This window comes from Myotis myotis, unplaced genomic scaffold (genome assembly GCF_014108235.1).
Source record: "Myotis myotis isolate mMyoMyo1 unplaced genomic scaffold, mMyoMyo1.p scaffold_m19_p_10, whole genome shotgun sequence".
Lineage (NCBI taxonomy): Eukaryota > Metazoa > Chordata > Mammalia > Chiroptera > Vespertilionidae > Myotis > Myotis myotis.
Genome location: NW_023416314.1, coordinates 77,317,819 through 77,343,716, shown reverse-complemented (window position 1 = coordinate 77,343,716; position 25,898 = coordinate 77,317,819). Strand labels below are relative to the sequence as shown.

Sequence of the window (25,898 nt, the reverse complement as noted above, 5' to 3'; positions counted from 1 at the left end):
AGGAGCAGCCCTGCTCAGTCTGGGCGCTGCCGGCGGGGGGCGGGGTGGGGCGGGGGTGGTCAGCCACTCCTGGACTCCTGGTTCATTCACGCACAGCCCGGCTCTCAGGTGCTCACTCCGTCCTCGGTCTCCTGGTAGGACTGTCCTTCCCTCCTCAGTGGCCGGGTCTTGGTTTTACACCTGGTCTCTGCGGTGGGACCTGGCTGTGGGCTGTCAGGCCCCTTTCTCCACGCCACCTCACGCTGCTCCGTCTGAGGCCGCTGCCAGGCTGGTCCTGCCCTGGGCGGCGCGTGTGGGAGGAGGGCAGGTGGGGAGGCTCTGACGTGGCAGAGCCTCCCTCTCCCCCTACCGGCCCCCCTCCTGGCTCCCTCTCTTCCCCGGCTGGGAGCCCCCAGCCATTCCCGATCAATGGCCCAGGCACAGGGTGGGGGCCTATCTTGAGGACGAGCTGGGTGGTCCGCAGGGGCCCAGGCCTGGCTGACTGGAGGGCTGGGGCCGATGGGGCCTCGGGGAGGTTGGAGGCCAGGGCAGTGGCAGTAGCAGCAGGGGCTGCATGGCAGGGGCAGGGGCCTCTCACCAGGACCCAGACCCCTGGCCTGGGGCTGCTGGGGTGGAGTCATGGGGCAGCTGGAGCAGGAAACCCAGGGGGCGGCAGGAGCAAGTGCCGCAGAGACAGCCCTGCTTGGGCGGGAGGGAGCCTGGTGCTCCCCATGGTTTGGCCCAATGAGCTGTGCTACACTGGCAGGTCCCTGACAACCCTGTGCCTCGGTTTCCCCAACTGAACTAGGTGCATAATCTCTTCTGCCTGGGATGGCGGTAAGCCGGCCCCGCCCTGGCTGAGGATGGGAGGCTGGCCCAGGGCGAGGCCATGGGGTTGGTGTCTGCGCTGTCCACGGTCTGTCTATTCTCTCCAGCCAGACCAGGTACCGTCTCCAGGCTGCCCCCTGCTGGGCATTCAGGAGACACAGAACCACTGGCCAGGAAGGCAGAGGGTGTGGGGTCCCCCGAAGCTGGCTGCTCTCAGTTGAGAGTGCTTTTTGGCCATTTGGTCTTTTCCACAGGGCCCAGGAAGGGGCACCGGACTGGACCCCAGGTTAGCCCACTGGGAGGGAGCGTCCCAGGCTAACCCCCAGGCCAGAGCACCCCAGGCTGGGCTGGGCATGCTCCACCCAGGCCAGCTCGTCCCAGCCCCACCCCACTCCTCCTTCAGAGTTTGGCACTGGGGTTGGCAGAGGCCCATACCTGAGGGGCCAGCAGTGGGAGGGGCTGCTCCTCCCAGAGCCTTGAGCCGCAGGCCCACCTCTCCTCCCTCAGCTCAGGCACCCCTGCTGCTCAGTCCCTAGGTCCCCATGCCTGCCTGCCGAGCCCTGAGGGGTCCTGCAGGGAGAGGGTGGGCCGGCCCTGGCACACACCCATGCCCAGCCCTGGGGGAAGGCTGCGCTGGCTCTGGGGTTTGCTGCTGGGCAAGATGGGTGGGAGTTCTCTGTGCTTGTGATGGAGGGTCCCAGCGGCACCCAGGGGCCACCCTGAGGTAGGGCCATGCCACCCTGACACAGGATCCACAGTGGGTGGATTGGAAGGTGGGACTGATGATGGAGGGACCTGGTAGCTCGGCCCGGACCTGAGGCGGGCCAGCCTGGGGTTCTGTTGGCCCGTGTGTGTGTGTGTGTGTGTGTGTGTGTGTGTGTGCGCGCGCGTGCTTGTACACACCTTGGTCTGTGTATTGGGAAACACCCCCACATGTGAACATGACCACACTGACATGCCAACCCATATCACACACGTGCACACAGATACCAACCTGCCACCACCCGGGTTCACACGTGCACGAGCTCCTATGTGCACAGACACACGCTCACACACCCGTCCCCCATGCACACACACCAGGCACACACGCACTCCTCCCTGCACAGCCCCTCCCGGCTGGCCAGCCCTTCCTGCCGGAGGCACCTCCTGGCCCCCTGCCCCCTCATCCATCTTGCCTGCCAGCCTGTCCCTGGCGTCCCCGTATCCTTCACACCTTCTCATCTCGCTGCTCAATAGCAGGAGGTGGCGTGGCAGCTGTGGCCGCGGGGAGATGGATGGGCCAGGCGGGGTGTGGAGGGGCCAGGGAGGATGCCTCGAGAGCACGGAGCTCAGGCCCTACCAGCCCCACTGTCAGCAGGAGCCATGCCCTGCCGGCTCAGGCGGGTGTGGGCTCTGTGGGGCTGCGCTCAGGGCCGTCCACCCTCCCCGTTCTGCCTGCCATGGACAGTGTGGCCAGGACCCAGGGACCCCAGCGGTAGCCCCTGGGCACACTCCTGCCCCTGTGTGCCTGCACCTGGACCTGCGGGCCTGGGTGGAGAGAGCTCTGTCGAGCTGCACGCCTTCCCCAGCCCTGACTCCCCTGAGCTCCCATGAGCTCATGACACACCTGGAAACGCGCGTGGGGCTGTGTGCCCATCACATGCAGATCCTCCCAGAACAGCCAAGGCACTGGTTCTCGGAAACACGTGCACACACAGCACCTGGGGAGGGCATACACATGGGCACCCACACACGTGGCCACACACTTCTGCTCTCCTAGCCGACCCTCTGGCCCCAGGAGTGTAGGAAGTTGGGGACCCTCCTCTGGTCATGGCCTCCGGAAGCCCTTCTGCTGGTTCGAGGACAGTCTTTCTCAGTTTCCCTCACAGTATAGGATCTTCCCTGGACAAGCATGGGCACAGAGACAGCTACCACTGGCCCCAGGACACACAGCATGTCCAAGGCCACACGGGGCCAGACTTGCCCCAGATCCTGAGGCCACAGACAGGCACCACACAGATGGAGGACACAAACCATGGACCCCTGGACATCTTCCACTTTATAGAATGGGAAACTGAGGCAGGGAGGTGGGGGAGGGTGGCAAGGGGACCTCTGAGCTTGGGATCATGCCTCAGGTGGGAGGCTGAGGCCGGGCAGGTGTGGCCTGGGTTAGGGAGCTGGGGAGGGGGCGGGGGCCAGCCCGGGCAGGGCAGGCACAGAGAACGTGAGCTTCTCCGTCTGGAAGAAGGCAATGCCCTTCTCGTAGTAGGCGGCCTCATTGATGAACACGGGGTACACAGTGGACTCCCCTTCATAGAGCACGTCCTTGCCGCCGAACATCTGGAAGATGGGTGCTCCAGGCCGCAGGGGCTCGAAGTCTCGGTCCTGGGAGGACAGCCAAGGGCCAAGGGTGCTGGGGCTGACCTCTGCCCTGGCCCCAGTGGGGGTGACCCCAGCAGGGACTGTCCAAGAGACGCCCCTCCCTTAGGGCCTCACTCACTCACTCCTTCACTGCCTTCATCAATATGACAGGGCGTCTACCGAGATGCCAGCTGGCCCTGTGTCTAGAAATGGAGACACCAGTCACCTTAGAAGACGTTTGTCCTTGCGGAAGTGTAGTCTAGTGGTTACAGGCACAGATAGTAAAGCCTCGGTGCAAAATCTTGCTGGCTGTGTGACCTGGAGCAAGTCACTTAACCTCTCTGTTCTCAGCCTCCTCAGCTTTAAAACGGGGATTATACTCTCTCCTCCTATCACCCTGAGGTTTAAATTAAATGGCTAAGAACGCTTATGTTTGCATCTAGTTTATTAAATGAAAGTTGTGGAAGAAATCAATCAAAATGACTGTTACTGCTTAGCATGGAAGATGGGCAGGCAGCTTCAGGGCCTGTAGCCCTAAACACTGAAAGGATGGAGCCCCTCCCACAACACTGTTACAGGATAGCGCCTCAAAATGAAACGTGCAGCTGGCTCCCAACAAAGAAGTCCAACCAAGTTCTGATTCTTCCTACCATTGTTACCTCGGTCCTTCAGAGTATGTTTGAAATATCAAATTCTTCCCACTACGTCTCTCTCTGTCATGCCCACGCCCTGCCAAGCTCTCAGTGTGTGCCAGGTCTGTGTGCTGGGTCGCTCCCATGTTGTGGGACGGACAGGGCTGACCGAGGGAGGTGCGGCCCCGGAGACAGACACCCATCCCTGCAGAGATTCAGAATGACTGGGTCACCTCTGATACTGGAGGGGTCCCCCACCTGGTTCCACTGGCAGGAGAGGACCCTGCTGGCCCACAAGGACTCATCACGGAAGAGGGGCTCTGGCTGGTCACTGGGCTCAGCGCTGAGCTTTGGGGTGGAGTGAGGAGCCGGTGGCCCCTCTGATGCCCCTCTCCCGCCTGAAGGCCAGATGGGGGGTTGGGGAACACTTACTAATGAGGCTAGGGCTCAGGCGCCCATCTTGGGCACCCCTGCCGCCTGGGCACTGCAGAAAGCAAAGGCCACGGAGGGTGTGGGCCTTGCTCCACAGCGACGCCCGGTGGCAGCAAGGAGAAAGGCAGCTGGTTGGCTGCCCTTGCCTACCTTCTTCCTGCCAGATTATAGCAGCAGGAGCCCCTAGTCCAGCGGTTCTCAACCTGTGGGTCGCCAACCTGTGGGTCGCGACCCCTTTGGGGATCGAAAGACCCTTTCACAGGGGTCGCCTAAGGCCATCGGAAAACACATATATAAACAGTGGTTCTCAACCTTCCTAATGCCGCGACCCTTTAATGCAGTTCCTCATGTTGTGGTGACCCCCAACCATAAAATTATTTTCGTTGCTACTTCATAACTGTAATGTTGCTACTGTTATGAATCGTAATGTAAATATCTGATATGCAGGATGTATTTTCATTGTTACAAATTGAACATAATTAAAGCATAGTGATTAATCACAAAAACAATATGTAAGTATATATGTGTTTTCCAATGGTCTTAGGTGACCCCTGTGAAAGGGTCGTTCGACCCCCAAAGGGGTCGCGACCCCCAGGTTGGCGACCCACAGGTTGAGAACCGCTGCCCTAGTCCCTGGAACATTCAGGAAGGGGAAGTCTGGAGAGGGAGATGCTGGATTCCTGCTAACTCGCATAGGGATGCTTGAGGAATTAACTGGAAAACAGAGGGCTCTGCATTTGCACCTGCAAGCAGGGTCAGGCCTGCCCCACCCCCTCCCTCCCTCGGCCTCTCTGCAGCCAGGAGAGGTGTGTCCAGGCTGTTGTGGAGCCCCAGGTGCCCCCACAGGCTCTATGAGCATCACTGTGGCCCAGAGACCCAGGCCCGTGCAGGGTTCCTGCAGAGGCAGAATGGGTGGGCATGGGCGCCCGGGCTACTGCCCCTGCTCTGCATTCGGGGTGCTGGTGACTCCATGGGAGGCACTGTGGTCCCTGCCTCTGTGCTCGTTTCTTTCTTTCTTTTAATATTTTATTGATTTTTTACAGAGAGGAAGGGAGAGAGATAGAGAATTAGAAACGTCAATCAGCTGCCTCCTGCACACCCCCTACTGGGGATGTGCCCGCAACCAAGGTTCATGCCCTTGACCGGAATCGAACCTGGGACCTTTCAGTCTGCAGGCCAACGCCCCATCCACTGAGCCAAACCAGTTACCGCTGTGCTCATTTTCTCATGCCTCCCAAAGCTGTGACCTAGGAGCTCCAGCCCACAACACACACACACACACACACACACACACATGCACACGCACGCACCTGCAGCTGAGGATGCACGGTGCCTGCCAGGTCCCCGGTCTCCGTGCGTGGGAAGTCCACGCTGCTCACTTTTCTATACGCTTCCATCTCAAAGGCAGGAAATGCGGTGCCTGTGTGGGAGGCTTGGTGCCTGAGCCCGTCCCTCCCTCCAGGCCCTGGCGGAGTGGGCCATGGGGGCCACTCAGGCTGGCTCCCAGCCCACCCCAGAGCCTGGCTCCTCGGCCCCTGGGCCAGGCCCTCTCCTCTCAGGGCCTCAGTTGCCCGGGAGTCCTGGGGTCTCACCCTGGTTGAAGAGCTGGATGAAGTCCAGGGCTGCGGCCACCAAGGCCCTCATCCTGGCGAGAAGGTCAGCCCGCAGCACCCCCTGAGGCTGGGGGCCCAGCTCCAGGCCTGGGGACCCAGAGGGAAGGGGTCAGGCAGGTACTCCAGAGACTTGGGCCCTCTGGACCCCTAGACCCTGACACCGCCCACCATCTGGCCCCGCCCTTCCCAGCCCCTGAGCACTTCGACCATCTGGGCCCACCCAGTCCACTCTTGGCCACGGAGTGGACGCTGTAGCTCTCTTCTCCAGGCAACTGGTACAGGAAGACCCGGCAGGGCAGCTCTGGGCTCTGCAGCTGTGAGCGGAGGGTGAATCAGGGCCCAGGCCTATCTGGGCGGGGAAACTGAGTCGAGGGGGGAGCATGGAGGAAGCACAGAGCAGCGGTGGGGGGGGGGGGCGGGGGGAGGTCCAGAGGGTGGCGGGGCCCTGGCACTGGAGCCCAGGAAGCACCCTCCTCCCACCCCGTCCCCAGCGGAGGAGGCGCCAGCCCCGTGGTGCTCTCCTCCCCACCCTCCCGTCTGCACGCTGCGGGCACAGGGCCACCTGTAGGTGGTGGCACAGGTGCATCGCAAAGACGTCGTGGGAGGATTCGGCGACGAGGCAGGTGCCCATGCTGGCCGTGGTGTTGTGCAGGTCCAGGACGAAGTCAAAGGCCTGGCCCGAGGCCTTGGGTCCCAGCAGTTGGTTCAGCTCTCGGGCCCTTGTCACCTCATATGGGTCATCCGGGTGGGCCCTGGCCCTGCAGGGGCAGGGATGGGGGTATCACCACCCACAGTCTCAATCATCAGAGGTGTAATGAGAGGAGGGGAGGGAGCCTCCTGTGCTGACAGAGTGAACCCCTGAGACCCTGCAGGAGCGACAGAGCAGCTCAAGGGCTCATCCTGAGCGTGCCTGCCCCTCTCAGGGCTCTTGTTGGCTCCCCACTGCCCCCATAAGGTTCAAACCCTTGGCCTGGCCTGGCCCACCTGCCTCGTCGGCTCTCACTCCAGCCACACTTCCAGCTGGTCTCACTGCTAGGCCTGTGCACCTGCTGGGCCCTTCCTGGAAACACCTTTTCTCCTCTCTTCACCTGGTTAACATGGACTCACCCTTCAGTGCTTGGCTGAGATCCCACCTCTTCCAGGAAGCCTTCTCTGACTACCTTTGGTCAGGTTTCTATAGCCCCTCCTCCCCCTGCATGTAGCCTCCTGGGTTGTGGTTATGGGTTCTTCCTCTGTCTCCCCAGTAAGCTGAGAACAACACCCCATTTCACTCCCCATTCTCTCACCTGAGCTGGCCAGAGCCTGGCTCACAGGTGGGGCTCAGCGAATGTCCATTAAAGAAAGTAAAGTAAATGCAGCCTGTGGGGCTGATCTGAGGCAAGCCCTGGGTAGGGGGAGTCCCGAGGAGGCCCTGACCCAGCCTGAGGTCAGGAAGGCTTCCTGGAGGAGGTGTGTCTAAGCTGAAAAGGAAGAATAGGCATCGAAAGCAGAGGGTGTGCCCTGCTAGTGGCTGGAGGATGAGTTTGAGGTGAGGATCTCCGTGCCAGTCCAAGGGCCTGGGCCACCTGGCGGGCTGGGGCCCCACAGCCACCAGGACACTCACGTGAGGAAGGCGCTGGTGAAGGCGCGGTTGAGGTCACAGTCCACGTAGCGGCGGCAGGCGGCTGTGGCCGCTGGGTTGGCCAGCACGGGCACTGCGGAGAAGCTGGGTCTCTGCAGCTCCCCCGGGGCCCGCAGCCAGTACCGCGCCAGGCAGACGCCAGACATCTCATTGCCGTGGGTGCCCCCGACCACTGCCACACGGCGCAGGGGCTCTGGAGGCTCAGGCCGCGAGCACATCCCGTGTGGGTGGAGGGCCCGGTGCTGAGCTGCGGTGGGGTGGGTGGTGAGCTCCCTGAGGTGTGACGGGTCCCAGAGTCCCAGCCAGGCAGCTCGGCTGTCTGTCAAAAGATGTGACTGAGGGCAGCTGGGCGGAGTGGCACTGCCCCTCCACCTCCACTGACCGCTCAAGGCCTCTCCCTCCCGGTGCCCGAGCCCGGAGCTCCTTTCCTGGAGGGTCAGCACCACCCTTCCCTCCCTTTAACAAGGAGCTTCTTTCATTGTTGCTGTTGATCCTCACCTGAGGACTTTTCCCATTGATTTTTAGAGAGAGTGGGAGGGAGGGAGGGGAGAGAGAGAAAAAAAAAATTGATGTGAGAGAAATACATCGATTGATTGCCTCCTGCAAGCACCCTGACAGCAGCCAAGGAATTAACCTGCAACCCAGGCATGTGCCCTTGACCTGGAATCGAATCCGCAACCTTTCAGTGCACAGACCAGTGCTCACCACTGAGCCACACCAGCCAGGGCAACAAGGAGCTTCTTTCTCCTAATGCAGTGGTTCTCAACCTTCCTAATGCCGCGACCCCTTAATACAGTTCCTCATGTTGCGGTGACCCCCCAATTTCATTGTTACAAATTGAACATAATTAAAGCATAGTGATTAAACACAAAACAATACGTAATTATATATGTGTTTTCTGATGGTCTTTTTTTTAAAATAATTAAACCTTTATTGTTCAGATTATTACAGTTGTTCCTCTTTTTCCCCCCCATAGCTCCCCTCCACCTGGTTCCCGCCCCACCCTCTGCCCTTACCCCCCCGCCCCGTCCTCATCCATAGGTGTACAATTTTTGTCCAGTCTCTTCCCGCACCCCCACACCCCATTTCCCCGCCCCCCAGAATAGTCAGTCCATTCCCTTTCTGTCCCTGAGTCTATTATGATCACCAGTTTATTCTGTTCATCAGATTATTTATTCACTTGATTTTTAGATTCACTTGTTGATAGATGCGTATTTGTTGTTCATAATTTGTATCTTTACCTTTTTCTTCTTCCTCACCTGAGGACTTTTCAGCATTTCATATAATACTGGTTTGGTGGTGATGAACTCCTTTAGCTTTTTCTTATCTGTAAAGCTCTTTATCTGACCTTCAATTGTGAATGATAGCTTTGCTGGGTAAAATAATCTTGGTTGTAGGTTCTTGCTTTTCATCACTTTGAATATTTCTTGCCACTCCCTTCTGGCCTGCAAAGTTTCTGTTGAGAAATCAGCTGACAGTCGTATGGGTACTCCCTTGTAGGTAACTGACTGTCTTTCTCTTGCTGCTTTTAAGATTCTCTCTTTGTCTTTTGCTCTTGGCATTTTAACTATGATGTGTCTTGGTGTGGTCCTCTTTGGATTCCTTTTGTTTGGGGTTCTCTGTGCTTCCTGGACTTGTAAGTCTATTTCTTTCACCAGGTAGGGGAAGTTTTCTGTCATTATTTCTTCAAATAGGTTTCAATATCTTGTTCTCTCTCTTTTTCTGGAACCCCCATAATTCGGATGTTGGTACGCTTGAAGTTGTCCCAGAGGCTCCTTACACTATCTTCATATTTTTGGATTCTTTTTTCTTTTTGTTTTTCTAGTTGGGTGTTTTTTGCTTCTTCATATTTCAAATCTTTGACTTGATTCTTGCAACCCTCTGGTCTGCTGTTGGGAGTCTATATAATATTCTTTATTTCAGTCAGTGTATGCTTAATTTCTAGTTGGTTCTTTTTCATAACCTCGAGGGTCTCACTAGATTTCTTGAGGGTCTCACTAAATTTATCGGCGGTTTCTAGAAAATTCTTGAAAAACCTTATAAGTGTAGTTTTGAACTCTATATCCTGTAGTTTGCTTTCCTCCATTTCTGTCATTTGTGACCTGTTTCTTTGTCTCCACATTTTTTATGCTTCCCTGTGTTGACAGAGTGGCTTTCTGTGCTAGGTGTCCTATAGGGCCCAGTGGCTCAGCCTCCCCAATTACCTGAGGTGGACACTCTTGGTGCGCCCCTTTGTGGGCTTTGTGCACAATCTTGTTGTAGTTAAGCCAGGGGTCCTCAAACTACGGCCTGCAGGCCACATGCAAATACAAATATTGTATTTGTTCCCATTTTGTTTTTTTACTTCAAAATAAGATATGTGCAGTGTGCATAGGAATTTGTTCATAGTTTCTTTTTAACTATAGTCCAGCCCTCCAACGGTCTGAGGGACAGTGAACTGGCCCCCTGTTTAAAAAGTTTGAGGACCCCTGAGTTAAGCCTTGATTGTTGTAGGTATCACTGGGAGGAATTGACCTCCAGGCCAATTGGCTGTGAGAATCAGCTGTGTCTACAGTGGGAGAACTTCTGTGCTGGAGACACCCTTCTGGGGCAAGACTTGCTTCAGTGGAGCTTTGGTGCTCACTGAGTCTGCCCCCTGAGTGTGTCCCTTATGGATCTGAGGAGTTGTAATCTGGATGGTCTCACTCTGACCACTGGGTACACTGGCTCTTGGATCTCTAAGGAGGTGCTAATTTAGCCTCTGCCTGAGGCTACCCAGCAGGAGCTATGGAGAGATCTGCAGATTTCTCTTCTTTGTTTGTGGTTTGGAGGTGGCTAGATGAGGCCCAGCTGTGAAGCAATGCAAGCTGCTGTGGGGCCTTGGGCCTTCTTTTGGAAGTTCTGGTTCTCTCTGACCCAGCTGCAGTTTGTTAGGTAATTTTCAGATTGCAAAGGGCCCGGCCTTTCATATGCAAAAGCCTCTGTGCACAGCTTGGGTGGGGCGGGGTCTCAGGGAATCAACAGGGTGGAGCAAGCAGCTATGGCTGCTCCCCAGTCCTACCCTAAGAGGCCCCTGGTCTCAGTGTCCCGGTAATGCTGCAGGCACCTCTGAGAGAAAGCCGCCCTCGAGTTTCGACCGATGCCAGACAGTCCAGTTTCTCCCCGTATGAGTCTGGGTCCCCAGAGACTAGCCTGGAACTGGAGTTCAGAGCAGTCAGGAGCTTGAGACTCCCTCCTGATTGAAAAAGACAGCTGTGTCCTCAGTTGCCAGCCCTTTCTACCACGCCTCCGTACCTCCACAGTTTACTTCCGCACCTCCTCTTAGTCTCAGTGTGCTTTTCTCTTTCCTTCTAGTTGTAGAATTTTCACTCAGCCAGCCTTCCTGTGGTTCTGGATGATGTCTGTTTTGTCTTTTAGTTGTATTTTTGAAGTGGTTGTGCGAGGCAGCAATCTCTGGTGTTTACCTATGCGGCCACCCTGGTTTCTCTTTCCCGATGGTCTTAAGCGACCCCTGTGAAAGGGTCGTTCGACCCCAAAAGGGGTCGCGACCCACAGGTTGAGAACCACTGTCCTAAAGTGAGATGAGGGGTCCAGACCTTCATGAGGGTGTGCTTGTAGAAAGGGGTAATGCTCCGGTGTTATATAGGGGAGACTGGGACACAGCCGGGGGGAGCACGCCCCATGCGTCAGCTGTGTGTTGGCTCCCTGCCGGGGTGTCCAGCTTCCTGTTCCTCCAGGGCTGGGGTGTGCCCCATGCAGAGCAGTGGGTATTTATGAGCCCGGAGATCCCCGGGCAGGAAGTGTTGGTGACAAGTTGGCAGAGGGCTGGGGAGGGTGGTGCTGGCTGAGGTTCAGCCAGAGGGCAGGAGAGCTGGGGTCTCCCCACCCAGCTCTACCCCCACTGCTGCCGACCGCTGCCGCAGTCCAGTCCACTGAGTTCAGGTCCTGCAGCTGGGCCGGTGCTTTGGCCAGAACCAGGCAGGCTCCCTGTAGGCAGCTGCACGCGGCCTTGGAAAATCACCAGCAGGGACACAAGGCCTGGGATGAACATGAATCCCGAGGAGGGCTGAGGGCTGCCAAGCAGGCCTGTTACTTCACAGGTGCCCAGCCCAGGGTGCAAGGCAGCCCTGGCTCGAGTTGCTGGCAGCCTGGGCCACCACCACAAGGCCCCACACATTACTCACTGAGGCATGTACCGGGCGGCCACCCAGGTGAGAAGTGTCCTCTTCCCTTCACCCCCTCAGCAACATGCTCTGCCCTTGCAGCCCCCAGAGAGACAGGCGTGGCTCATGATCCCGCCTGCTTTGTTTTGGACGTGACACTCCCACCCATTTCCCAGATGTGGAACCTGGGGCTCAGACAGAATGCCCAAGGGCACCAGGGCACCAGAGCTGGAGCTGGAGCTGGAACCTGGGGGTGTCCAGTCGGAGCCCCCCCTCCAGGCCTGTCCCTCCCCGGGCTTAGAGTTGGTGTGAGGTTAAATGAGATCGCATGTGCCTGGGGCCCAGGGGTCCCTACTCTGGGATGCAGTGGAGCCCAGACTCTCTGTAAGAGAGTTAGTGTTGGGTGCAGAGGTCCTGGCTGCAGAGGGCCCCCAACCACAATTCCTCCCCCTACCCCCTAGGCTGCCCGGGCTGTCACACGGTTTCAAGGATGGTCCAAAGGTCACTGAGGAGGCAGAGCTGGGCAGTGAACTGTCCAGCCGGGTCACCCAGTGTCTAAGCTGTGCTCGGCCCTGAGGCTTTGCCGCCCATCCTGACAGGCTGTGTGACTTGGGGAGAGTCAGCACCCTCTCTGGGCCGAGCAGCTGAGACGAGTGAGGGAGAGGAGGGGCAGCCCAAGCTTGGAAACAGGCACAGCGGACCCTGGCATGACCGAGGGCAGGGGCATCCTCCACGGGTCCACCTTCTTCTCTGCAGCTGGAGAAACTGAGGCCCAGCGAGCAGCCAAACCTGAGCCAACCCACAAAATTGTCAGGCTTGACCCAGGAGAGCCACGTGACCTGGGAGCCACTCCTTCGGAGCCCCTGCCTGACCGCCCACCTCCTGCGCAGGCTCGTCCCCCTTCGGCCTTTGCTCACCGCCCTCCCGCTGTGTGTTCACAGCACCCTCATCACAGCCTGGTCCTTCCTCCCAACCCCCACCAGGCCCAGCCTGCCCACTCCTTCTCTGGGTCTGGTGTCCGGGGTGGGGAGGGGGGGTGGAAGACTCACCCCATATTGTAGTTTCTCTCAATGGCCCATCTGGACTATGGTCAGTCACCACAGTGGAACCAGCACCTATGGCTGAAGCTGACCCCTGAGCTCTAAGGGACCCTGGGACGGACCCCAGCCTCGGGCAGCAGGACCCCAAGACCGCTGGACAGGGAGAGGCCGCTCTCACAGACCTCGGGGCAAGGCCGTGACAGGGCCCTGGGAAGCCCAGGAGGGGTGTGGTCGGGGGCCTCTGCAGCCAGGGCTGCTGTGCCCAACGCTGGCTCCCTTACCGTCTGGGCTCCACTGCATCCCAGAGTGGGGACCCCTGGGCCCCTGACCCACATGGTCTCATTTAACCCGCACACCAACTCTAAGGGGTAGGTGGAGCCCATTCTACAAGCTAAGAAAACAGAGGCTCGGAGGAGGGAAGGGACGTGCCCAAAGGCAGGGGTACCAGGTGGCAGAGAGGGAAGCACCCAGGCTGCCTAGGTGGTGGCGCGGCAGCGGAGCGGAGGGTGCTGTGTGAGCCGGGCCAGGGCCCCCATCTGGAATTTGAGCCGGATCCCTCTGGGAGTCAGGGGTGGGGAAGAGGTGGGAGGGAGGGAGGGAGGGAGGAGAGTTGGGAAGGGAGAGCAGCTGAGCAAAAGCCTGAAGGGCCCTAAGGCTCTCGGAGCCCCTGTGCGCTGGGTCAGAAACACCAGGAACGGTCTTCGTTCTGTGTCTGACGACGCCGTCGCCAGGACGGAGCCTGGTCAGCGGTGACAGAGAAAGGAAAGGGCTGGGACGGGAAGGATGGTGTGAGGAGGGGACACTTACCTGTCACATCTGTGGCTCTAGAACAGCCTCCTCAGGGCAGGAGGCTGCACCTGCTCGCAGCCTCCCTGGCAGCCAGGATGCAGTCATGTGACTGCTCTACCAACCAGGGGCCGCCGGAGAGGGGCATGCGGGGACTGCCCTCCACACCCCACCTCCAGTGCCCCGCCCCCAGAGCCACGTTTCCCTTGAGGCTTTGCCCCCCATCTGAACCACAGCAACCAGTGGCCGAGAGGGCAAAGGGGACACGCCGAGCTGTGGTGAGGGCAGCGAAATGTCCAGTGTTCACGGAGCAGTATCTTCTGGTCTTTGCTCACTGGGCTCACTGCCCAGACTGTGGCCTGGACACCCTCCAGTTATTCTCAACCCCCCTGGCTCTCTCTTTTCAGTCCAATGGTCATTTGAGGAAGCAACTTGCCAAGGCAGAGGTGGGAGAATGGGATTTCTTAGACCCAGCTTCTATCTGGGCCACCTACTCATCCATCAGTTTATCCATCCACCCAACCAACTATATCCATCATCTCATTCATCCACTCACTTGCCCTTCTCCACACCTATTGTGTCATCCATCCACCTACCCACCCACCCATCCTTCCATCCATTCGTCTTTTCTCTTCCTTATCCATGCTTTCCTACAGTCATCAACAAGCCCCTGTTAAGCACCTCCTTTGCGTCCACCCTGTTCCCTTTTGGAGACGACCATCCCCAACAATTCCCAGGGGAGCAGGAAGATCATCCTTCCCCTTATTCTCTCAGTCTCAGGCCACTAGCCCAGGCGCTGAGGGGTGAGGAGCCCACCAAAGCTGGCCTGGGGGTGTTGGGAGTGGGCTTCCAGGTGGAGGACTGGGGAGAGGGCAAGAGGCTGGTCACAATGGACCAGATATGCTGTTCACTGAGCCCCAGCCCACACTTCTCCGTAAAGCCCACCATTTACTGTTTACTGTATGAACTCAGTTCAGCCCTGTCCTGTCTCTAGACCTCGGTTTCCCCATGTGGCAGACTCTGCCTGCTCTGACCTTCTGGTGTCTAGGAGCAGGGAGGACAGCTGTGGCCACCCCGTGCACAGCCCCTTCCGGTGCTCACCGCAGACATCAGTAATCCACACAGCACTCCTTCCTATTGGTTGTACACACAGCATCAGGGTTCTTGTCGATTACCTACTGCAGGGAATTGGCCAGATCTGATCACTTCAGGTCGGCTCCCCAAACCTTAGGGGTGAGGGGAGCTGTTAGAAATAGTTCTGTGTTTGCCCCGGGGGTGTGCTGGAGTGTCGACTCATGAACCAAGAGGTCACTGGTTCGATTCCCGGTCAGAGCACATGCTGGGGTCGCAGGCTCCATTCCCAGGAGGGGGCGCGCAGAAGGCAGCCGATTGACGATGTTTCTCTCTCATCGATGTTTCTATCTATCCCTCTCTGTTCTTCCTCTCTCTCTCAAAATCAACAAAAACATATTTTTAAAATAGTAATAGCTCTGTATTTTGGGAGCCTAATTATAGATCCTAATATAAGAGAGAGTGTTCCTTTTTTAAAAAATATGTTTTTATTGATTTTAGAGAGAGAAGAAGGGAGAGAGAGAAGAGACATTGATGGGAGAGAAACATTGACTGGCTGCCTCCTGCATGCCCCCTACTGGGGGATCCAGTCCACAACCTGAGCATGTGCCCTGACAGGGACTCGAACCCACAACCTTTCGGTGCATGGGATGATGTTCAACCAACTGAGCCACACCGGCCAGGGCAAGGGAGGGCTTTCTAACCACCTGAATTGCCCAACCTTGTGGGGGTGAAGTTTCTGTCACCAGACATATCCAAGCAGAGGGTCAATGAATCTGTCAGGAGGATGCCCAGGGGATTTGGGCCCCGAGAGAGGGGGCCCAGCAGCCCAGAGGTCTGTCCACCAGGGAGACTGTTCAGACAAAACCCTGGGAGCAGGACCTTTGCACTCTTGGAGGGGACGCTGCCTTTTGGGGACCGAGCACGTGGGCAGCAGTTGGAGAGAGAGGGTGTGGGGGTGGGGCGCTGGAGATGGGCAGAGCGCTCACAGGAGGGTGCAGCTCTGGGAGCCCAAGGCCCAGCTAATCAGCTTCTTCTTCATGGCGGTATAGGGCGGGTAGTGGAGTTCATTCAGCTTCTCCAGGCCCGAATGGGAGAGCAGGCAGGCGCGGTGGTTGGAGAAGGTGTCGAAGGAGAACTTGCCGTGGTATCTTCCCATCCCGCTGTGGCCTGCATGGGCACGCACGTGAGGGTCTGAGGCTGGGCAGCCCACTGCCCACCCCTGGTAGCGAGCTCAGGGAAAGCCTGGCCATTCTAAGAGCCATTTTGCAGATAGGGAAACTGAGGCCGTGAGAGGCCCAGGGCTTAGATCAACATTAACAGTGAATGAAGGCAAAACTGGGCTTTTCTGGGTCTGGAGTACCCACACAGGCTTCCCGGGGGTGGGGGCTAGAGGTGGAGGAGGGTGGGGCTCACCAACTCCCCCCATCGGCATGGACCACAGAGTCTGGTACATGAAGCCCTCGTTGCCTCCGAAGTTGCCACTGCTGGTCCGCGCCAGCACCTGGTTCACCACCTGGGGGCGGTGGGGGCAGAGTGGTGGGCTCATCGTCAGGAAAGGGGGCTCGGCCCAGCCGTTCCATGGGGAGCAGAGGCGCGCCCCGGCTCCATCCTCTACTGAGCAGCATCGCCTCTCAAGCACTTCCCGGGCTGTCTGCACCCCTTCAGCTCCTCTGTTGCCCCAACCCTGCCTGGGCCCACCTGGCTGCTATTGGAGAAGGTGTACAGGGCCAGGGGCTTCTCCCGGCGGTTGATGAAGTCGATGGCCTCGTCCAGGCTCCTCACGGTCACGATGGGCAGGATGGGCCCGAAGATCTCCTCCTGCATCACCGGCTCCGTCTCCTGCACGTCCACCAGCACCGTGGGGGCTGCCCGGGCACAGGGGACGGCTCAGCCCCGGGCGTGGGGCCTCGGGCAGGGCCCAGGGACCGGGCTCCAGGCTCGGGGATGTTCTAGGGAAGAGTCTCCCCACGGCCCTGAGAAGTGACCGGGAACCCCGGGCCCCAGCCTTGGTCTGACAGTCTCAGGGTGACCGGATCTCAGACCCCTGGAGCCCAAGGTCCCAGGTCCCAGCCTGTGGGAGCAGCAGCGTCACCGAGTCGTGGGGCCCAGAGGCCGGGGCTGCTTTGTAAGGACAGCCCAGCGGGTGCACAGGCCGGGAATCGTGGGCCCACAGGACCCGGGGTCACGGCTGTGGAGCAGCAGATGCTGGGGCTGAAGCTGGGATCTGCGTGTTCGGGAGCCTGGACACTGGGCCCAGCTCCGAGAAGCAGGGTCACGGGGTCACAGGCTCGGACCATGGCGACCTGTGGCGTTAGTGTCTGGGAATCGTGGCAGCAGAGCCGTGGACCCGGCTGGGCTCCGTCAGTGGGGCCCTGGGAACCTCAGGGCCCAGACTGGCCCAGCTGTGGCCTCCAGCGAGGGAGGGCCTTAGCCGGGGTCCCGGGGCCGGAGAGCGGGACTCACCGATGTAGCGGTCGCTCTCCTCACTCTGGCCCCCGATGGCCACGCGGCCACAGCCCAGCAGGCCCCGGAGCCGCTGGAAATGCTTCTCACTGATGATGCGGCCCAGGTCTGGGGAGGCCCTGGGGTCCTCGCCATAGAAGCGGGTGATGGCGCTCTGCAGGGCGGGCACCAGCCGCTCCTGCATTTCGGGGCTGCACAGGACGTAGTCGGGGGCCACGCAGGTCTGGCCAGCGTTGAAGTAGCGGAAAAAGGCCACTCGGTTGGCCATGGTCTGGGCATCGCAGTTGTCATCCACGTAGCAGGGGTTCTTGCCCCCCAGCTCCAGCGTGACGGGCGTCAGGTGCTTGGCGGCTGCGGCCATGACAATCTTGCCAACTCGAGGGCTTCCTGGGGACATGGGATGGGCCTTCATCCTCAACTGGCCTTGGCCAGATGGTTCAGACACCACCTAGGATCTGCCTGGCCAAGCTCCCCGGGATCCCGCCCCCAAGACCCAGAGGCCTGGCTGGTTGCCATCTGGGACACTCCCTACTGGGGGCCACAGCCACCTACCCCCATGGCCTTTTCAACCTGCTCTTGGATGTCCCTGACCCAGGACACTGGCTGGGGCCATCCTCACTGCTGGGGTTCTTGTCCCAGCATCAAGAATCTGGAGAAGGGGCTGTGCGTAGATGACACAGGAAACCAGGGACTAATAAAGAGTCCGGAGACCAGATATAATTTTGAAAGGCATTGGGGGTCAGAGGACCTTCAGCTAAAGGAACTGAAGACTCCCTCCTTGCCTAGGACCCTTGCTTTTATTAACACAATTTGTCCTAAGGCAAGGTGGAGATAATACACTTCAAAGGGTAAGGTTCAAAGGGTACAGAAGCATTGTCAGTTTGGGGAATAGTCTACGGCTGTTCAGGTGTTTGGCCAGTAGGAGGCAATAACATGTAGATTAAGATGCCTTTTAGCTGTCTGGCAGCCACAATCAGTTTAATGTATCCAATTCAGGTATGGGGAAATGCCTTTAGCCATTCACAGATGCAGGTGACTACATGTGTGTGTGACTCAACCCTGCTGAGTCCCCAAGTCTCATCAACCTTTTGATGAAACTCTTGAAATTGTGACATGCTGGAATTGGTTCCCGGCACCTCACCTGTAAATAAGATGTAGTCAAACTTGTGTTTCAGAAGCTGCCCGGTCTCCTCGGGCCCCCCCAGCATCACGGCAAAGCAGCTCTGCAAGGAGGGACCGCAGCTCAGGGGACTCTGTGGGCCCCGGGACAGCCAGACCTCCCAGGTGGGCAGGGGCAGGGATGCGGGACACGGGGCTGAGTGGGTAGGGCCACGCTCACCTGGTCCAGGTACCGGGGCAGCACCTCGGCCAGGACCTTCTCTGTGCCCTGGCTGATTTCTGATGGCTTCAGCACTATGCAGTTCCCTGCAGGGGCAGATAGGGGAGACACAGGGGGACGCTGGTGTCCCCACCCCCACCCCGGGGCTGTCATCGGAAAGCAGAGGTGCAGGGAGGGTGTGCGAGGCTAGGGCACAACGTAATGGAATTCTGGGGCTCCCCTGTGGAAAGGGAAGGTGGGCCAGGAGGGCTCGGACCCTCTCCTCACCGGCCGCGAGGGCGCCCACCAGGGGCAGCAGGCTCAGGTTCACGGGGTAGTTCCAGGGGCTGAGGATGAGCACCAGGCCGAAGGGCTCCTTCCGGATGAAGGCGGAGCTCAGCTGCGTTAACTGGGGTGCAAGATGGATGGTGAGGCCCAGCCAAGGACACCCCTAAGTCCCCTATTTCCAGGGCCCTTGAGGTGCCTGTGCAGTGGCGTCCCCATGAGGACACAGAGGTCCTGAGAGTCAGGGACTCGCCCTGGCTCAGGGGTGCGAGGGGCCCACCCAGCAGCTCACCAGGTTCTTGGCCACTGGCTGGTCCTTCATCCAGGCGTGCAGGTTCCGGAGCGCCAGGTCCACCTCCTTCTGGCACAGGATGATCTCGGACACGTCCGCCTGGAAGGCTGACTGCGGCGGGTGAAACGCAAGGGGCAGGCCCGGGGCAGGCCCGGGAAGGGATCTAGTGTGAGGGGTCCCCCGAGGTCCCTACCAGGGACATGGAGACAGGCTCCGGGGACAGCACAGCCAGGCACTGCACGACCCTGGGCAGGTGGCCTGGGCTCCAATTCCAGCTCTGCCACTTCCCAGCTGCGGGGGCGGGGGTGGGGGTGGGGGCTTGGGCACATAATGTAACCCCCACTGCCTCAGTTTCCCCATCGGTAACGGAACAACAATCGCACCTGCCTGGCAGGTGTGAGGAGTTAATGCTGACAGTGCCCGTGTGCACTGCGTGCCCGGGAAGGTCTGTGAAACGAACAGGGCTGAACTGGGACACGGCCAGCTTCCCCTCCCTGCCTGCCTCCCGCCACCCCTCACCTTGCGCAGGTCCCGCGCCAGCGCCTCCTGCAGCAGCTGCTTGTTGTCCTGCAGGAAGCGGCCCAGGCCCTTGAGCTGCGCAGCCCGGAACTCCGCCGGCCGCGTCCGCCCGGAGCTGAAGGCCTCCCGCAGCCGCTGCAGCGTGTCCTCGAAGGGGTCCCTCCTGCCGGGGTGAGGGCAGTGTGGGCCGGGGCCCCCCGCCTTCTCAGGCACCGATCCTGCCTCTGCCTGCCCCACATGGGCTCACAGACACCCTTACTGGGACTCACGTGGGACCCCAGAGGTCCAGGGCTGGCCCTGCTCGCCACCAACACACGTATCTTCATGCCTCCCCTCCACCCAGACCACAAGCAAAACCCGGGAGCAGGGCTCTTTGGTCAGTGCCCCCTCTGGGCCCAACCCAGGCCCTCTGAGGGCTCTGCCTCCGAAGCCACAGAGCTTTTGAAGTGGCAGATGGGGAAACTCAGTGACTCTGGGTGTGTCTCTGCCTCTCTGTGTGACGTCCATCCCAGGTGCCGCTCCAATTCCAGGCGTGGGAGAAGCAGACAGAGGGAGTCTGGGGACCCCAACCCCAGTTCAGCTATCATTTCCCAGGTGAGGCAGGCAGGACAGGGGTTCCCTGCCTTCCTCAACTGTCCTCGTCTGTGTCCACACCGTGCACACCGGGAATGCCTGGGGACAGCTTCAGGCTCAGCTTGTCCATGGCCCAATCCAAAGGCCCAGACCCACCATTGCCCAATAGAACGAGGAAGCAGACCCATGGCTGGGGGCTGAGGTCCCCAGCGTCCCCACGGGGCCTGGAGCTGGACAGCTGGCTCCTGCTTCTCATCCTCGGTGCCTCCCTCCTCGCCCCCCGCTGCAGGGAGCGGGGACCCGGCGCGCTGAGGGCGGCTGATCCTGGTGGACTTGCGCCACGGAGGTTGCCACAGCAGACTGGGCCAGCGCTCGGGAGGAACCCAGTCTAGACATGGAACAACGCTGACAGGGAATACGGCAGCCTTACAGACGTGAACAGGGTGTGCAGGCTCTGTGGGAGGCCGGCCAGAGGCTCTGACTGCAGTGGGGAAGCCGGTGCTCCCAACAGAGGGCCCCGCCTGTGCAAAGGCCCTGGGAGGGCAGATCTTGAGAGCAAGATGCAGCTAGATTCACCAGGGAGTCGGGATCTATTCTGTGGGCGACGGACGTACCGCAGCCCCGGGAGGCGGGCAGAGCTGGCGTCCGGAGCTGAGCGTGTGGCGTGCATCATCTGACCTGGGCCTCCAAGTCTTACTGCCACGCATTGTAAGGATGAGAAACCCAGGCTCCTAGTTGCCCTCCCAACAGCTGGGATATGGCGAGGCCAGCCACCCCCGCTCCCCACAGCATTTTAGCTCAGCATCTTTGGGCAGCTTCCAGATTGCTTCCAGCGAGAATACAACACGTCCCAAACCAGAAACAAACAGTCTCACCTTTAGAACCTAAAAACAGCCTCAGTTCTGGCCTCTCCTCCCAAGAAGCTCCCCGTTCCTCCACCCCCCCCCCCGCCCCCGCCCAAACAGGCACAGCCCTGGGGACACCTGCTTGGCCCTGCTAGCCCCTGCCTCCTCCCCTACCCTGGGGCCAGACCTGGGCCAGGACCATGGGTCCCTCTGAGGCTGCTCCCAGGTGTCTCCATGGGGGACAGTGAGACTCAGACAGTGTGACCTGAGGACTGAGGCACAACCCGGGCAGGACAGCACCCACCCCCTTCGTGGAGCCAGGCCCTGGCCCATGGGCACTGCCCTGTGGCCCCACATCTCATACCCCCACCCCCCAGTGCCTTTCACCCTCTGGCCCCTCTGCTGCTGCCCCTTGCCACACGGCCCCACATACCCCAGTGTTGGCTGTGCTCTTGAATCCATTACCACGCCTTTGCCCTCAGTGCCCGACATTCTGCTTCCAGATGAGCCTCCCCTGCCCCTGCCCAGGTCTCACGCCTGCCTCCGCCAGCTGCTAATCCTCCTAAGTGGCGCTGGCCACACAAGACTCCCTCTGCCCGCTTCGCCCACGCCTGGAAGTGGAGCGGCACCTGGGCAAACTGACAGAACCACTGGGCTAGTCCAGCTTCCGCCCTGTTTACACACCTACACTTCTCCCAAGGTGGCTGCACCCTCTCCCTTTCCTCCCCACCCCCCACCTCCCCTCGCTGGCTCTAGAACAGGTCTGGCAATTGCAGGCTGTCAGGAAATTACCTGACAAATAGAAAGATCTGGGAGGAAGTGGCAATTACAGGATGAAAATGTCAGCGGGACCATGGCAGGAAATGGTGCCTCCTCCAGGAAGCCCTCAGCCAGCAGAGCTCTATAGCCCACCCAGGTGCCTGCACCAAGTCCTCATGGCCACCACCCCCACCCTACACCACGGGCTCCTTCATCTGCACTCTCCACAGACAGCCTGACCCGGCCAGGGCAGCTGTGGCTCCAGAGTGCTGTGTCCTTCCTTTGTCCCTTTATTCTCCTACTAGAGCTCCGGTGCACGGGTTCATGCACATTGAAGGGAAATTAATTAGAAGGTGGCCAGTGGGGCAGGACTGGGCGAAACGGGCCAGACATGCCCTGGAGTCAACCTCCCGCGGTCCCTCCCCAGCCGGCCGCACCGGGGGTAGCGCAGCAGCTCAAAGGGCATCTGCGGAGTGAGCGGGGTCCCTCTGGCAGGTGGGTCCCTCGGCCTGGCCTGCAGGGATTGGGCTAAAACCGGCTTTCCAACATCCCTGAGGGCAGTTCTCGGGTGATGCACCCCAGAATCAGGCTCCCTCCTCTCTGGGTCTGGGGTGCGTCACCCGAGAACCACCACTGCAAAGTCATCGCAGCTCCTGCATTGAGCATTTGTCCCCTGGTGGTCAGTGCACATCATAGCTACTGGTCGGATGGTCAGACGGTTGCTTAGCCTTTATTATATATAGATTTACTGTGTGACCCTGGGCAAGTTGCCTAACCTCTCTGATTCTCTCTGAGGTAACAATAGTGCCTAATTGCCATGGTTCTTGGGAAAATCACCTGGGAAGAAGCACAACTCCAGGTACAAAGTCAGACCCCACAATTGCTGGCTCGTATTTCTGCAAGTATTTCTCAAGCGCTTACTATGTCTAGAAAGCAAATCAGTCACTCCAGACAGAATATGTGAGAACCTGTGTGTGCCCACACATCTGAGGTCATCCTTGGCTGTGATTGGAGCCAGCCCAATGGGAGCCACAGTCCCCCACCAACCCCAGAGGAGTCAGTGCCACACCAGGGAGGGAAGTCTGGGCAGGGGCATGGGTGGTGTGACTCAGGAGGCCCTGCACCCCCTCTCATTGGATTATGCACTTCAAATGGGTGAATGTATCTCAATAAAGCTGTTAAAACAAAACTGGAGAGAACCAAGATGGTGGCATAGGTTAACGCCAGAGTTTGCTGCCTTGAACAACTACTTCAAAAGTGAAACTAAAAGACGGAACGGACATCACCCAGAACCACAGGAACGCTGGCTGAGTGGAAGTCCTACAACTAGGAGGAAAGAGAAACGCATACGGACACTCAGAGGAGGTGCAGTGCTGAAGTCAAATTCTGAGGTGCGGAGTGCGCAGAGCGGGCTGGCGGCGCAGGGCGCGGTTGGCGTTTTCAATCAGGAGGGAGTCGCAGACTCTGAGCTCCAGATACAGGCGAGTCTTTAGGGACCCAGACTCAAACGGGAGAAGCGGGACTGTCTGGCTTCGGTCAGAGCGAGTGCAGCTTTCTCTCCGAGGTTTGCAGCGGGTGCTGGGACTCAGAGAGGCAGAGCCCCTGGGGACAGGACTGAGAGCCGCCATAACTGCTCTCTCCGGCCCACCCTGTTGATCCTGTGCGACCCGCCCCGCCCAAGCCCTGCACAGGCATTTGCCGGATAGCCTCAGGCAAAGGCTAGATTAGCACCTCCCTAGAGGACAGAAGTTCTCTCACTGCAGACACAGCTGATTCTCATAGCCACTTGGCCTGGAGGTCAAACCCTCCCTGGTATTAGCTACAACAATCAAGGTTTAACTATAAGACTGCGCACAAAGACCACTAGGGGGTGCACCAAGAAAGCATAAAAAAATGCAGAGACAAAGAAACAGGACAAAATTGTCAATGGAAGATATAGAGTTCAGAACCACACTTTTAAGGTCTCTCAAGAACTGTTTAGAAGCCACCGATAAACTTACTGAGATCTACAAGAAAACGAATGAGACCCTCGATGTTATATTGGGGAACCAACTAGAAATTAAGCATACACGGACTGAAATAACGAATATTATACAGACTCCCGACAGCAGACCAGAGGAGCACAAGAATCAAGTCAATGATTTGAAATGCGAGGAAGCAAAAAACACCCAACCGGAAAAGCAAAATGAAAAAAGAATCCAAAAATGCGAGGATAGTGTAAGGAGCCTCTGGGACAGCTTCAAGCGTACCAACATCAGAATTATAGGGGTGCCAGAAGATGAGAGAGAGCAAGATATTGAAAACCTATTTGAAGAAATGACAGAAAACTTCCCCCACCTGGTGAAAGAAATGGACTTACAGGTCCAAGAAGCACGGAGAACCCCAAACAAAAGGAATCCAAAGAGGACCACACCAAGACACATCATAATTAAAATGCCAAGAGCAAAAGATAAAGAGAGAATCTTAAAAACAGCAAGAGAAAGAAACTCAGTTACCTACAAGGGAATACCCATACGACTGTCAGCTGATTTCGCAACAGAAACTTTGCAGGCCAGAAGGGAGTGGCAAGAAATATTCAAAGTGATGAATACCAAGAACCTACAACCAAGATTACTTTATCCAGCAAAGCTATCATTCAGAATTGAAGGTCAGATAAAGAGCTTCACAGATAAGGAAAAGCTAAAGGAGTTCATCACCACCAAACCAGGATTATATGAAATGCTGAAAGGTATCCTTTAAGAAGAGGAAGAGGAAGAAAAAGGTAAAGATAAAAATTATGAACAACAAATACACATCTATCAACAAGTGAATCTAAGAATCAAGTGAATAAATAATCTGATGAACAGAATGAACTGGTGATTATAATAGAATCAGGGACATAGAAAGGGAATGGACTGACTATTCCTGGGGGGGAAAGGGGTGTGGGAGATGCGGGAAGAGACTGGACAAAAATCGTGCACCTATGGATGAGGACAGTGGGTGGGGAGTGAGGGCGGAGGGTGGGGTGGGAACTGGGAGGAGGGGAGTTATGGGGGGGAAAAAAGAGGAACAAATGTAATAATCTGAACAATAAAGATTTAATTAACAAAACAAAACAAAACAAAACAAAACAAAACAAAACAAAACAAAACTGAACAAGAAGCCTGAAGAGCCCACAAGCAAATGAAAATATGCTCGCCCAGCCAGTGTGGCTCTGTGGTTGAGCATCAACCTATGAACCAGGAGATTGTGGTTCAACTCCCCATCAGGGCACATGCCCAGGCTGCGGGCTTGATCTCCAGTGTGGGGCGTGCAGGAGGCAACCGATCAATGATTCTCTCTCATCGTTGATGTTTCTCTCCCTCTCCCTTCCTCACTCTGAAATCAATCAAAATATATTTTAAAAATATGATCAAAGTGCCCGCAGGGCTGTGCTCCTTCCCGAGGTTCTGGGGCGTGCTGACCTTAAAAATAACAGTTATTTTAGCAGTAAAAATGGGTTAATTTGGAACAGCGAGCTACAGCAAAAGCCATAGGCAAGTCCAACAAACACAGGAGAAGAACATTATTTTAGAGAAAATAGCCCAACGTGGTCTATAGACGGTCTGAATGGTACATGGGATTGGCCCAGGTAAGGCCTCTATGCGACGTTTAAGATTTGGGGGTTAGGGATGGAGAGTTTCTTGGGTGTGGGGACCAAGACAAGCCTGGTAAGAAAGTTTCTGGTTCATTATACTGCCACCTACCCATCTGGAGTGACCTGCCTCTTTCTTCGATCTCTACTGGTCCTCTGCATAAGGGGTGGGTTTGGGATCACATCTCGGAAATCCCCAAGAAAGTTTCAAGCCTACCATCACTGAAATATCCAGGACTGCTTTGCATATTTTAAAATTTGGGGCCATGTGTGTTAGAGTCTACATATCTTTCTGCAATTCTTATTTCTGAGGTTTTCCTGCCCTGGTCCACACTTACTCATCCTATATAATAAAAGGCTAATATGCAAGTCGACCAAACAGAATGACCAGTTGCTATGATGGGCACTGACCACCAGGGGGCAGATGCTCAATGCAGGAGCTGCCCCCTGGTGGTCAGTGCACTCCCACAGGGGGAGACCTGCTCAGCCAGAAGCCCTGAGCTGGGTTTACGGCTGGCGAGCACAGTGATGGTGGCGGGAGCCTCTCCTGCCTCCACAGCAGCACTAAGGATGTCCAACTGCTGGCTTAGGCCCTGAAGGGAGTGGGCCTAAGCCAGTAGTAGAACATCCCCCAAGGGCTCCCAGACTGTGAGAGGGCGCAGGCTGGGCTGAGGGACCGTGTCCCCCCCCTCCCCCCCGCGCGCCCCCAGTGCACGAATTTTGTGCACTGGGCCTCTAGTGTCC

General features: G+C 57.8%; 2 protein-coding genes across 5 annotated transcripts; both read right to left on the bottom strand.

The window, feature by feature from the left end:
- Positions 1-24: 24 nt before the first annotated feature.
- ACY3 (aminoacylase 3) lies at positions 25-13,577 on the bottom strand. 4 transcript variants are annotated; one of them, XR_004970588.1, is made up of 8 exons: positions 13,435-13,575; positions 7,428-7,764; positions 6,387-6,582; positions 6,045-6,138; positions 5,804-5,911; positions 5,522-5,631; positions 2,414-3,171; positions 25-279 (listed from the first exon to the last, which is right to left on the bottom strand). XR_004970588.1 is itself a non-coding variant. In XM_036326429.1 (8 exons), the coding sequence occupies exons 2-7, from the start codon at positions 7,661-7,663 to the stop codon at positions 3,324-3,326; spliced, it is 771 nt and encodes a 256-aa protein (XP_036182322.1). In that variant the 5' UTR covers positions 7,664-7,764; positions 13,435-13,577; the 3' UTR covers positions 3,055-3,171; positions 3,291-3,323. The 4 variants fall into 4 exon arrangements, 3 of the variants coding, with proteins under 3 accessions (XP_036182321.1, XP_036182322.1, XP_036182323.1); XM_036326429.1 differs by lacking the exon at positions 25-279 and adding an exon at positions 3,291-3,350 and having other exon boundaries at positions 3,055-3,171; positions 13,435-13,577; XM_036326430.1 differs by lacking the exon at positions 25-279 and adding an exon at positions 3,287-3,350 and having other exon boundaries at positions 3,056-3,171; positions 13,435-13,577.
- Positions 13,578-15,054: 1,477 nt separating this feature from the next.
- Positions 15,055-21,444, bottom strand: LOC118665207 (aldehyde dehydrogenase family 3 member B2-like). The gene is made up of 10 exons (XM_036326426.1): positions 21,216-21,444; positions 19,365-19,527; positions 18,846-18,956; positions 18,557-18,677; positions 18,290-18,375; positions 18,092-18,173; positions 16,951-17,337; positions 16,186-16,352; positions 15,901-16,000; positions 15,055-15,654 (listed from the first exon to the last, which is right to left on the bottom strand). The coding sequence occupies exons 1-10, from the start codon at positions 21,272-21,274 to the stop codon at positions 15,470-15,472; spliced, it is 1,461 nt and encodes a 486-aa protein (XP_036182319.1). The 5' UTR covers positions 21,275-21,444; the 3' UTR covers positions 15,055-15,469.
- Positions 21,445-25,898: the final 4,454 nt, after the last annotated feature.

Coding starts and splice junctions, on each gene's coding strand:
- LOC118665207 (XM_036326426.1), bottom strand. CDS start 21,274: ATGTCGGGCACTGAGGGCAAAGGCGTGGTAATGGATTCAAGAGCACAG. Junction 18,174..18,289: donor TGCCCCGGTACCTGGACCAG/GTGAGCGTGGCC, acceptor CCCTCCTTGCAG/AGCTGCTTTGCCGTGATGCT. Junction 16,001..16,185: donor CCTTCTCCAATAGCAGCCAG/GTGGGCCCAGGC, acceptor CACCGCCCCCAG/GTGGTGAACCAGGTGCTGGC.
- ACY3 (XM_036326428.1), bottom strand. CDS start 7,663: ATGTGCTCGCGGCCTGAGCCTCCAGAGCCCCTGCGCCGTGTGGCAGTG. Junction 6,139..6,386: donor ACCTGTGCCACCACCTACAG/GTGGCCCTGTGC, acceptor CTCCGCTCACAG/CTGCAGAGCCCAGAGCTGCC. Junction 5,912..6,044: donor CGTGGCCAAGAGTGGACTGG/GTGGGCCCAGAT, acceptor CTGGGTCCCCAG/GCCTGGAGCTGGGCCCCCAG.